We start from the raw sequence: 13,676 nt of genomic DNA, 5'->3' as shown, positions 1-13,676 counted from the left end.
TGCAACTTTTAACTGATTGCCTTCTAGATTAAGTTAATTTTTATTAAACAGTATGTTTTCAGCCTAGTCAAACTAGAAAACATATACAAAATGTTCTTTTGGACTAGAACAGTTGAGGTGAAATGCTGGATTTGCATGAAAATCCAAAAATCCAAAATTAGTGCGTCTCTTCCTCTCGATTTTTTTTCTTAATGGTAGATTGAAATTCAGAACCAGCAGAAGACGATAAAGAAGCTGGAACACTCAGTGAAAACACTAAAATCTGTGAGTTAAGCATGTATCTATATATGTAACTATCAGATCACTTCCACATGAAATTAATATGTGTACGAGTGAATTTCACTTAGTTTGTTTTCACTGATAACTTACCAGTTATAGAATGGATAAATATATCTGTTATCATTTGTAATTCTCTGTCTCTAGCTGGATAGGAATCTTTCTGGTTTGCAGCTAGCCGGTAATGATTCTGCTTTTGAGATTCTTCATAATTTTTTTTTTTTTCACAAAATTGCATGCAGCTCTTTTGAATACCTTGTAAATCAGTTGCAAAACAGAAAGAAGTAACATTTTTTTTCTTTCTTTTTTTTGTCTTAATATTCTGTCTTCCTTAAGGTGTAACAATGCTGTTGGAATATTTTGAGATGTATACAATGTCATAATTGTAAAAATATTGTAAAAATATTTGCCATTTACAGTGGTAAATCTAACATAAATTAACAAGTGGACTCATTCACTTGCTTCCAGTATAAATTGATGTGGAATTTTTTTATGTGTTCAAGATAATAATTTCTTAGGGTAATTTAATGTGGCATATGCCACAATCCTGCAAAGAATCCCCTACTGAAAAAAAACCACTGATGCTTCAGAGCTTACTGCTCAATTACTCTGGAAAGATTTCAGTCCTTCAGCCAGAAAATTTGGGATTTGACAGCTAGACTGAGAGATTTAGGTGATTAATTTCTAACTTTCCAGGAATCTGAAGGCATACTTCTGCATGTGTCTTAACAAAAATAACACATTTGCAGAGTTTAGTACTGTCTAGGTGCTTAAACTCCCATGAGTCAGGTACTTCCAACAGACAGATTGTAACAGAGAGGGATTGGGTGTGCAATCTTGAACTTGGGAATTGCAATTCATCCTCAAAATTTGTTTTAGGCCCCTGCATGACTTCCTGTATTTCAGCTATAGTTATTTGCACATTACTTTATTTCCATTTCAGAAATTCACCTTTCATGGATCTTAAGCAAACATAGCAGCCTAATGCCTTTCATATTTAAAAATTCATTAAATATTCCAATGCAAATCTTAATTGCCCTCCTTATTTTTGAACAGATGTTTTCCAAGTTAATTAACATTTAGCTTTTATGTCCTTTTCTGTCCTGTTAGATCCATTCTAAAAGGACATTCAGATATATTCTGTAGTATAATAAAGAGGAAATACAGACATTCAGAAGTTACTTTAAAGTATTAAATGGATATTCATTTTAATTAGATATCTGCTTCATCTTTATTTTGAAGAGTATGTTTATCCATTTTACATTGAAGTATCATCCATTACCAGAGTTCTATTTCAGTGAATGAATTCTCTCATTTTTGCACTTGCAGGTTATTTTACAAACAGAAGCTGAAATGAAGCAAGGGAGATCACCTTCAAAGCTTGATGCCTTTATTAAGACATTGGAAGAGGACAGAGACTACTATAAAAATGAGACTGAGAATTTGCTGAAGATATTTAGGAACACATTTGCAAGTCCTAAGCGAACCAGTACTTGTGGCAGCATGCTAAAAAAAAATTCATCCATCCAGGTGAGCTTGGGAAAACACTTTGAAAAGGGAGGAATGCATTTTTAGAATGTTGGTTTATCTTGTGCTAAAATACTAAAGCTATAATTTGTAACCTTATCTAGGTGTTCCTGCTCTGGCAGGGGGATTGGACTAGATGATCTTTTGAGGTCCCTTCCAATCTCTAACATACTGTGATACTGTGATAATTAGCAGGAAGAAAAACTAATTGATTATAAAGGAAAGGATGCTTAAGATGGGAATGGGCCAATAATGTGAACTTCCGCTTTATACTGCATGCATGTGTATCACTTTAGATGGTTCCTCACAAGTGCTTACAATTTAAGTAATTGTTAACATGATTGTCAGTACCATTAGTGATACATAGTTGCTGCTCAAACTTAACTTGGATTTTAGAAAATGGTATGTATATCTGGTCTCTAATACTAAGAAACGTATATGTACAGTCTTGACTATCTAGAAGGTACTAGGTTGGAGTCTTATTAAATCTTTCATAGAAATTTCCAAGCCAGATATAAGAAATCATACCAAGTTTTGTTTCTCTACTTTAACCTTATATCATCATATTCTTTAAGGGAGTGACCTTTGCTCCAGACATTTTGAAAATATTGAGAGAACGTGAAGAACTTAAGTCAACGCAGAAAAAATATGAGCGCCATATAGCAGAAATTCAGGGTAACCTCAACGTTTTAACAGCTGAGAGAGACAAAATGGTCAATCTTTATGAAAGGGTAATTTAATTTATATTTGTATGATTAATTAAAATAACTCAAGGTCATGTGCAATAAAAAAATCCTCTTTTTTCACATTAAAAAAAAGAACAAAGCATTTGTTTAAAAAATAAAAAAAAGCTATGGGAATTCTGTGATTTGTATATGTCAGATAAATGCAAGTTTGTAAGTGATGTCCTGAGTTAATAATGCTTTTCTGAATCAAAGAATGTGTGCACAAATCATTACTTTGATATTGTCGTTTCTGTGATGCTCTGCATTACCACCCATATGCCAGAGTAATATATTACATTATCTAGTCTGTATTTCTGTTATGTTGCTGTTTTTAAAAACAGGCACAGCAAGAGATTTCCCGACTTCGTCAGGAAGTTATCAAGTGCCCAGGGAGTCCTAAAGCTACTGTGACAGCTCAAGCTATGTTAAGACAAGTGGAGATGGAAAGGGATACAGTACTGTCAGATTTTCGAAGGATGACTACAGAACGTGATAGCCTCAGGGAGCAGCTAAAGGTTTGATTCCGGCCTCCCCAACCCTGGTTATTCTAACCAGTAGCGAAGACTACTTAGTAGTGTAATTAAAGTTGCTAAAGACTTATAATCCTGAGAGTTAATTGTGTTACATGTCTGTGGTGAGTTCAGACTTGTTCTGAATGTGGTTTTGTTGTTATTTGGTACAGATTTCCCAAGAGACTGTGTTTAATGAAAAGGCTCATTTGGAACAGAGAATTGAAGAGCTAGAAGCTACTATTCAAAATGTAAGAGAAAATAATTATTCATGGAACTGTAAATGTAATACAGATGATAATCATGGTTAATCATGCAGGGCCAGCCTGATTGTTTTCTATCAGGAAAACAGCGGATGTTCTTCATCAAGACTGTAGTAAGACTTTTGACACTGTTACCTACAGTGTTCTTGTATCCAGGTTAGGACGTTAAGGTCTGGATGAGTGGGGAAAAATCTTGATTGGATGGTCAGTTTTATGAGGTAGAAGTTAATTTGGCCTGGAGACTGTTAACATGAAGCACCACAGGGGTTCTGAGGCCTGTCCTGTTAAACATCTTTATCAGTGACTTGAAGGAGGCAACAGAATGCATGGTCATAAGGTTTGCGGATAACACCAAGTTAGGGAAAACTGTTGATACGCTCTAAAGCAGGGCAGTCATCCACAGGGACCAAGACAGGTAGGAAAAATGGAAAACAGAAGCCTTTGAAGTCCAACAATGATGAATGCCAACTTCTGAATTTGGGCAGAGCCACTGGCACCAGTACAGGTTGGGGACCAATGGGTGTGGGAGCAGCTCTGCTGAAAAGCAAGCTGTATATCAGCCAGCAGTATGCTGTGGTGGCAAAGGTAGCCAAGACTGTGCTAGGCTGTGTGAATAGGATGGCAGCCGGTAGCTTGAGGGAAATGATTGTCTTCATTTACTGAGCACTCATTAGACCACATCTGGAATATACCAGATCCAGTTTTGCCACCACGGTACAAGAAACAGTGCCAAAATGGAGTGAGTTTAATGTGGGAACAGTAGTTGGGGCTGGGACGCTTTCTGTATAAGAGGAGTTTCCATGAGTAGAGGTGGCTTTAAGGACCTAAGTCCTACCTGCCAGTAATAATTGAGAAGTCAGAAATGGGCTTTTCAAACCAGTGCATGGCGGAAGGATAAGAGCAACAATGGTAATCAGTTGAAACAACAAGGGTTCAGGCTGGTTAAGGAAATACCTTTTTCTCATGAGGACAGTCAAGCAGTTCCCAGCCTTGAAGATGTTCAAGACTGGACTGGACAAAGCCCTGAATCAACCTGACCTTGCAGCTGGCCTTGCTTTGAGCAAGAGTTTAGACTAGAGACCTCCTGGAGTCCATTCCAGTGTGTATTATCTATGATTGCATACTGTAAAGCCTGATGCTCCAAAACCAAATAGAATTGTACTGTTCTGGCAAGTCCTATTTAATATGGCTTAAATTATTTGTGTGTGCAATTGTTTGCTAATGTATGGTGCCAAAACAGAAAATTAAAACATTAATTAATATAAATCTTAAATACATTTACAGTCTTGGTAGAACTTGGTTTTTTAATAGGTTAATGTTGATTTTGTTGTTTATCTTTCTTTTAGATTTTGTGGTTATAAGTTCTGGTTAATTCTCTTCTTCAGCCTTTTAAATCTTACAAAGCTATTAAGTATAGTTCCAAGGATTATAATATTAAACTGAGTGCATCTGCAATGAAGAATGCACTGTAGGTTTAAATAGCTCTGGGTACTCCAAGTAGCAAATTAGCTTCAATCACATGTTTGACATATGATATATAGTGAATATTGGTAATAGTCCTGGTTTAGGTATGTCATCTTATTTCTTCAGTTCATTTGGTACCCTTTGAGGGCGATACATCACTATGAAATTTATGGCACTAGTTTTGAAAAGTTACTGTGTACCAGAGGCTTACTCACTTGCTCTTTAGAAGTCTGACTTCTGAATATAGTAACACAGAAATTAGTACTGAAAGAATCAGTAAATGAGGAGAGGAATGAGGTGAGAGTTTTTTACCTTTAAAGAGCTGTTTCAAATAGTTTAGAAAGGACGGTTCTTTGAGTGATGTTAAGTGTGAGTATTTTGATAAACACATCTTTCTTTAAAGTGTAGATTTGAAAGTAGCTTTGCTGGAGTCTGTGCGAGAGGTTTTGAACCTGTTCTTTCTCAAAAGATACAGACCTAAAGGCCTCATGATTGTAACTTGGTGATACAGTGCTTTATGCAATTGTTTTACAGTGATTTCTCAATCCATATCCCTATCTATAACTTAGTAGAGGCCTAAAGTCATCCCAAACTGGGATTTCTCCCCTCATACACTCATAATAATGATCTCTCCAAGTTATTTTGCACTGAAAACTTTCAGTATTGATCAATATCAAATATTTTTGCCCTTGGGCATAATTACCAACCTAAAATTTACATTAATAAATGAATTTTTTCCCAGAGATCTGAAAGACCAGAAATTGATTGTCTTCAAAGTAAGTGAAAACCATATTTCATCTCTTTGCCAACTACCTTCAATAGACTTGGAGTCGGACCCCGAGTAAATGAGATACTTGGACATTTGTTCTTCAGTAAAAGATTTGTGCTAAAACCAGCAGAATTTGAATCAATGGGAGAATTTCTGTATAAATCATCTTTTTCTATCTTTCAATGTTTAATTACATTTTTAGTTAGAGAGTGAAGGGTTACAGCAGGTGTCCAAAGTGACGCTAATGAAAGACACCATCGATTCTCTGGAAACTGAGATCAAAAGATTGGCAAGAAAAGCACTGGACTCTGAAGCTGAGCTGAGCCGACGGGAAGCTGAGTATGTTTCACTTAAGTAAGTCAATGTATTTAATTGCATTAGTTTGTTGAGTAATGTCAGCCTATGTTCGTTTGTTTTCATAACTGTTGTATAGCTCAAAGGCAAAGGAATTTATGATAGTTGTTCTTATGAGCCATCCTTCTTTTTGGAATGAAATTGGTTTCCTAGTTGCTTATTTATATGTAAATGTTCTCAGCTTGTTGATATTATGATATGCTGAAAATCATCTTCAGAGAAAAAGTAAAATTCACTCTAAGAGTTAGGAGCTTTCTAGTAGAAGCTGCAGAGATTGATGTTTTTTGGTAAATTGAGTGTGACTTTTTCTTTCTCTAATTTTTTATTATTTTTTATGAAAGCAAACAAACACATAAAATAATGAGTGTCATGTATAGTTAGTTTCAAACATGCTTTTCTTATTCTTGGAGCTTTTTCATGAGAGGAAATAAAACTGAAGCCTTGTATAAAGTTTGTAGCCTACTGCTCAACTGGAGTTCCTAACCATGTTCAGAAGCATGTAGCTGAGACTAGACTCAGTTGAAGCTGTTAGGGATTAAAGCACAAGTCAGTGATGAAGCACAGTCAGATCTTGAACAAGTGCAAGATAAAAAAGGATAATTTACTGACTGGAAGGAAAGATCAATCACATGTGAAGTTTGTGCAGAGAGATATGAGGGACTAGATCACAGACTGAACTAGGCCACAGAGTGAACAGACTGCAAGAGAAGCTACTGTGACTTTTTCCTCTTGTATTTCCTTAAATATAATTTAGTTAAGCAAACACTCTCTTAAACCTATGTGTCCTTACAAGTGACTGGTGTAGTCAACACCAGTTGGGTGTTGTAGGATTATTTTTTTGTTGTTGGATTTTAATTGGTGGTAATGCTGGGTGCTAGAATCATTAATATTGCTACATGATTTAAACAGATGATTTGGGTATAACTTGAAATGGGTCAGACATTCCAATGTATGTCCCAAGTGAGGATTTTTATTTTCATAATTTTTGAGAAGTTCTCACAATTGTTGTAAATAATACTTCTTACTTTTCTGTGATTCTTTATAAGAGTATTCAGACTGTAATATGCAGAAATTAAGGTTAACATTAATAAAATATCCCAAGTAGTCTAAAATATACAGAAGAATCTTGCTTTTTCTTAACCTTTACAAGTTTATTGACATTTCAAAATGGAAAAAAATATTAATAAGGAAATGTCTGAATTCTCCTGTTTAATGCTTCTGCTTTTCCAGTTTATTAAATGAAAAGACAGAACAGAGTCTTTCAGAGGCTCAGCAAAGCCTTGTTAAGAAAAAATATGAACTGCAAGTTGCTCAAGAGAAAATTACACTTCTGGATGAAAAAATTGGTGAGTGACAGATGCAACTTTTATAATTAATTCAACTAACATTCAATATGCTAGTTGTTAAATTGCTGCTTTTTTTTTTTCTTATGGGTTGAAAGAAAAAGTGTTGAATGCAAATAAATACATTTTTGCCAGTTTTAAAAATTCCAAGTGCAAAATATTAGTTTTCGTTTATTATTGGAAGGATTTTGCATTTTAAAATTATGTAACCAAGCTCTTGCAAATAAGCTTCAGTGACAATACATTTGTCAGCTGAACGATGCATGTTGGTATATGGGCATATGATTTTGATTTATGATCCACTAAGGAGGTGGTAGCACCTCTCAACACCATAAGATAATGATAATGGAATCAAGAAAATACCATTTTTAGTATATATCTGATATTGTATGTTGCATGTTTTTTATATTATGTGAGTAAAGGAGGTGGATACATGAATTATTGTTCCTGTAGTGCGAAGGAATATGTTCTTATTTGCAAAATAGCAATAGTATTGTGTTAGAAGTCTTTTATTATTTTGTATACATGCAGTTGACATAATCTTTTCTCAAATGCAGTGCTGAATTTGTGAAGGAAAAGCAAAGCTAAGCTATAGAATCATAGAATAGTTAGGGTTAGAAAGGACCTTAAGATCATTTAGTTCCAACCCCCCTGCCATGGGCAGGGGCACCTCACACTAAACCATGTCACCCAAGGCTCTGTCCAACCTGGCCTTGAACACTGCCAGGGATGGAGCATTCACAACTTCCCTGGGCAACCCATTCCAGTGCCTCACCACCCTCACAGTAAAAAATTTCTTCTTTATATCCAATCTAAACTTCCCCTGTTTAAGTTTGAACCTGTTACCCCTTGTCCTGTCACTACAGTCCCTAATGAATAGTCCATCCCCAGCATCCTTGTAGGTCCCCCTTCAGATACTGGAAGGCTGCTATGAGGTCTCCACGCAGCCTTCTCTTCTCCAGGCTGAACAGCCCCAACTTTCTCAGCCTGTCTTCATACAGGAGGTGCTCCAGTCCCCTGATCATCCTCATGGCCCTCCTCTGGACTTGTTCCAACAGTTCCATGTCCTTTTTATGTTGAGGACACCAGAACTGCACCCAATACTCCAAGTGAGGTCTCACGAGAGCAGAGTAGAGGGGCAGGATCACCTCCTTTGACCTGCTGGTCACTCTCCTTTTGATGCAGCCCAGGATACGGTTGGCTTTCTGGGCTGTGAGCACAGAGTGAAGCCAGCTCATGTTCATTTTCTCATTGACCAACACCGCAAGTCCTTCTCTGCAGGGCTGCTCTGAATCTCTTCTCTGCCCAACCTGTAGCTGTGCCTGGGATTGCTCCAACCCAGGTGTAGGACCTTGCACACATGGTTAAACTTCATAAGGTTGGTATCAGTCCACCTTACAAGTGTGTCGAGGTCCCTCTGGATGGCATTCCTTCCCTCTAGTATATCAACCAAACCACACAGCTTGGTGTCATCAGCAAACTTGCTGAGGGCGCACTCAATCCCACTGTCCATGTCACCGACAAAGATGTTGAACAAGACCGGTCCCAACACCGATCCCTGAGGGACACCACTCATTACTGGTCTCCAGCTGGACATTGAGCCATTGACCACAACTCTTTGCGTGTGGCCATCCAGCCAGTTCTTTATCCACTGAGTGGTCCACCTATCAAATTGATGACTCTCCAATTTAGAGACAAGGATGTCGTGTGGGACAGTGTCGAACGCTTTGCACAAATCCAGGTAGATGACATCAACTGCTCTGCCCCTGTCCATCAGTTCCGTAGCCCTATCATAGAAGACCACCAAATTGGTCAGGCAGGATTTCCCCTTAGTGAAGCCATGCTGGCTATCACCAACCACCTTGTTGTTTTTCATGTGCCTTAGCATGCCTTCCAGGAGAATCTGCTCCAACATTTTGCCAGGCACAGAGGTGAGACTGAGTGGTCTGTAATTCCCCAGGTCATCCATTTTTCCCTTCTTGAAAATGGGGGTTATATTTCTGGTCATTCGGAATTTCACCTGGCTGCCATGATTTTTCAAATATGATGGACAGTGGCTTAGCAACTTCATTTGCCAGCTCCTTCAGGATCCGCTAATGGATTTCATCACATCCCATGGACTTGTGTATGTTCAGATTCTTAAGATGATCTTGAACCAGATCCTCTCCTACAGTGGGCCCAAGGTCTTCATTCTCACAGTCCCTGCATCTGCCTTCTAAGACTTGGGTGGTGTAGTTAGAGCCTTTGCCAGTGAAGACTGAGGCAAAGAAGTCATAAAGGACCTCAGCCTTCTCCCAATCCAGGATAGCCAGTTCTCCTGATAGCTTCCAGAGGGGCCTACGTTGTCCCTAGTCTGTCTTTTATTCGCTACGTACCTATAGAATCCCTTCCTGTTATCCTTAACATCGCTAGCCAAGTTTAATTCTAACTGGGCCTTACCTTTCCTAACCTGGTCTCTAGCTTCCCGGACAACATCCCTGTATTCTTTCCAGGCCGCCTGTCACTGCTTACACCTTTTATAGGCCTCTTTTCCTTCGAATTTTCATGAGCAGCTGCTTATCCATCCAAGGAGGTCTCCTGGCCCTTCTGCTGCACTTCCTTCTGGTTAGGATGCAACACTCCTGAGCTTGTAGTAGGTGATCCTTGAATATCAACCAACAGTCTTGGGCCCCCCACCCCTCTAGGGCTATATCCCATGGAACCTATAGCTAATAATAGCTAATGTTAGAGCTGACTGATGCTATCAAGTATCTTGGGTTTTGTTAATTACAAATTTCAAACTCAGGTTATTTGAATTTAAATATTTTGTTTGGGATGAACATTCCATTCAAAGTGAACTTATTTGTGGGTTTTTTTAGTGTTTTGGTAAAGGTGTTTAAGCCACTCCTGAGAAGGCTAGAGGCAAGGATGTTTTGTCCACATTAAAATATTTTGTTTTAAAAGTCCTATACTTCTATCCCGATAGTGGTACAGTAACGTAGGGACTTAGTGTTTGATAGGCATGTCAGTCTATGTCTCTTTGCATGCTTTGGGTCATTCCGAGAAAATGCATCTGAGTTTGGGTGTATTTTAAGCCTAAAAAAAAATTAAAACATCAGTTCATTAAAGCTGAATAGAGACTTTTTAGACTTTGTCACCTGAGGTCTCACATAATCTAACTGAAGCATGTTCTAATCTAGATGCATTAGCACTTTTCATTACTGTGAGGCAAATCCAGGCAAAGAATCTTGAAATTAATGGAGACTGTATTGTGCTGTTATCCTGTGACTACAGGAATAACAGTGGAAGATACTGAAGGAGTGGAACTACAGTGTAGGTGTGGGAAGAGAATGTACTGAGAGAAGAAAGGAGGTTTCAACTGCAGTATAAGTAAGGAGAGGATATGGAGATTAAAATTTGGATGGGGCAGCATAATCCTAGTGAAACAGATAGGTGAAGTAAAGTTAAAGAGCCAGGAGATAAGTGAAGAACAGGGATATTGTCTTGTCTTGGGCTGAACCCAGGACATTGCTGGACAAGAATTTGCAACAAGGAGGGTTGGTTGCCAGAAGAAACTATAAGTATGAAACAGTGATACTGGAAGTTAGTGAGTTGAAAAACAGAGTGTAGATGTGGCACCAGGGAAAGCTGGGACAATGCGGGAAGTCAGAGACTGCAAATTAATGAAGTGAGGGAAAGGAGTGAAGAAGGATCAGAGACATCCAGTGAGGAGAGCTAGTATGAAGTGTGTAGAGAGACTGGAAGATCCTCGCAGTTGGATGACTAATTCAGAGATTTTGGGTAGGACTTGGAGCTATGGACACAAACCGTGATTAGAACTTGTGAGCAGAATACACACAGAATATTTAGGACTTGAACAATACAGAATATTTAGGACTTGAACAATAATGCTGAAAGCAGAAGAAAAATTGGAAGTAAAAGGAGGTTGAGATGGAAAGTACAGTTTTAGGAGTATTGTGTTAGTAGGGAAGGAGTTTAGGATGACAGACCTTAAGACTTAGGGCTGTCCAAAATGAAGGTAAAACATGAGCAGCTAATAGTATCTTCTTGGATAGGTAGAATTGGAAAAGATGGTTCTAAGATGGAAAGAAATTGTGTATGCCCACTAGAGAACATTCTCCCATTTTGGAGTCTGGAATGGAACTAGGGATTTCCAAGTCTTGTGTTACCTTCTTTTGTCAGCAAATTAATGTGTACAGCAGGATAGTCCCCTCATGGTTGTCTTCTATGTGACACATAATAGGAATCCAAATTACGCTTTTTGTTTTTCACACAAGTAACTTATTTCAAACACTAAGAAGTTTGGAATGTGAGTCTTACTGTTGTCTGTACTACTTAATAAATAAACCCAAATTTGGGTGGTTGGTTGGTTGTTTTTAACTTATGGTACTGTTTTAAATTATGCTATCATGTCGTATTTTTCTATAGGAGCATTTGCACCAACTTTTGCAGAATTTTGTAGGGAGTAAATCAGTGTTGTGTAGTGAAGCAAGCTTGTCTGTCAGATCTTCTCCTTAGCTGAGAATACAGTGAATAAAACAGGTAATTGCAGAAAGAGAAAGCACACACTGTTTAAACTGTTAAATACTACTATGCAGTATTTAATGATATTGCTGTCTATACATTAGAGTTTTGGGGTGATGCACACCCAGCTTTTCAGAATTGCTCACTAACTATGTATATGACCTATTTTCAGAGTGCCTGATTTGATACTTTGGTTATTCATTTGCAGGAATGTTGAGCACTCACAGCTGTGACAGCAGTCCATAGTTGTGGTTTTTTGAAATGTAATACTTTCTATCCTGAAAGTATTGAAAGCACAGTTTGGGCATTCAAAATAATCAGATAGTGCTTTCAATTGATCTTAGTGCCTGCATTGCTTTTCTGTAAAATGGTGGTAGCACACCTGTCTTGGGTTCAGCAGTAGCAGTCATTTTTCTCCTTCTTAGTAGCTGGTGCAGTGCTGTGTTTTTGACTCTCAGCCTGAGAACAATGCTGATAACACCGATGTTCTTAGTTGTTGCTCAGTAATGTTCACTCTGACCAAGGACTTTCTGAGTCTCACACTCTGCCAGGGAGGAGGGGAAGCTGGGAGGAAGCAGAGACAGGACATCTGACCCAAACTAACCAAAGAGGTATTCCATACCACAGCATGTCATGCCCAGTAAAGAATGACAGGCTGCCACGTGCAGCGCCTCACTTGGATGTGTCTGCAGTCTTGGAAGCTTGACTACCCTATGTTCTCCTATAACTGGGCCTTGAGCTTGTTTGGCGACGAGGATTGGATACGAACCCCCACGGGCAGAGCACAATGGATTAGCAGTCCATCGCCTTCACCACTCAGCCACCTCGTTCCAGTATATAAAGTGGGGGCAGTTACTTGGAAGGCCTAGATCACTGCTCGGGTCGGGCTGGGTATCGGTTGGCAGGTGGTGAACGGTTGTATTCTCTTCCCTTGTGTCCTGGGTTCAGCAGTAGCAGTCATTTTTTCTCCTTCTTAGTAGCTGGTGCAGCACTGTGTTTTTTACTTTTGGCCTGGGGATAGTACTGATAAAGCCGATGTTTTCAGTTACTGGTCAGAATGTTTACCCTGACCAAGGACTTTGTGAGTCTCATGCTCTGCCAGGGAGGATGGGAAGCCGGGAGGAAGCAGGGACAGGACACTTGACCCAAACTAGCCAAAGAGGTATTCCATACCACAGCACGTCATGCCCGGAGATGTAACAGGGAGTTACCCAGAAGGGCACGCTCTGCTCAGTCGGGCTCGTTTCCAGCAGGTGGTATCATATTCTCTTCCCTTGTTTTTTCTCTTGTCATTATTATTATTGGTGGTAGCAGTAGTGATTTGTGTTATACCTTTGTTACTGGACTGTTTTTATTTCAACCCGTGGGAGTTACATTCTTTCGATTCTCCTGCTCATCCTTCTGGGAGGAGGGGCAGGGGGGAGTAGAAACTGCGTGGCTTAAACCACAACAGTACTTTTTGGCGCCCAACATGGGGCTTGAACCCACGACCCTGAGATTAAGAGTCTCATGCTCTACCGACTGAGTACCAAAAGTCAAAACCACAGTGCTGCACCAGCTACTAAGGAGAAAAAGTGGCTGCCACTGCTGAACCCAGGACACCTTGTTATTTCCCTTATCATTATTATTATTATTGGTGTTAGCAGCAGTGGTTTTGTGTTATACTTTAATTACTGAACTGTTCTTGTCTCAACCCATGGGAGTTACATTCTTTCAATTCTCCTCCCCATCCCTCTGGGAGCAGGGGAAGGAAGGGGGGGAATGAGTGAGCAGCTGTGTGGTTCTGGGTTGCTGGCTGGGCTTAAACCATGACAGCACCCTTGCTTAGAATCACAGAATGGTTGAGGTTGGGAAGGCACTTCTGAAGGTCAGCTTGTCTAACCTCCCTTCACAAGCAGGGCCACCTACAGCCAGTTGCTCAT

General features: G+C 39.1%; 1 protein-coding gene across 1 annotated transcript in view; it reads left to right on the top strand.

The window, feature by feature from the left end:
* The window catches only part of TSGA10 (testis specific 10), a gene marked incomplete at both ends in the record, with an annotated part of 40,094 nt that overhangs the window by 2,814 nt on the left and 23,604 nt on the right, over window positions 1-13,676 (top strand). Inside the window, 7 exon segments of the mRNA XM_080613529.1 lie at window positions 199-264; window positions 1,606-1,806; window positions 2,379-2,534; window positions 2,870-3,043; window positions 3,211-3,288; window positions 5,736-5,887; window positions 7,118-7,233. Coding sequence (XP_080469655.1) covers window positions 199-264; window positions 1,606-1,806; window positions 2,379-2,534; window positions 2,870-3,043; window positions 3,211-3,288; window positions 5,736-5,887; window positions 7,118-7,233 — 943 coding nt within the window.

The sequence above is a fragment of the Psittacula echo genome, assembly GCF_963264785.1.
Source record: "Psittacula echo genome assembly, chromosome: 3".
In the NCBI taxonomy this organism is placed as follows: Eukaryota; Metazoa; Chordata; class Aves; order Psittaciformes; family Psittacidae; genus Psittacula; species Psittacula echo.
This window is presented reverse-complemented; position numbering and strand designations above follow the sequence as displayed.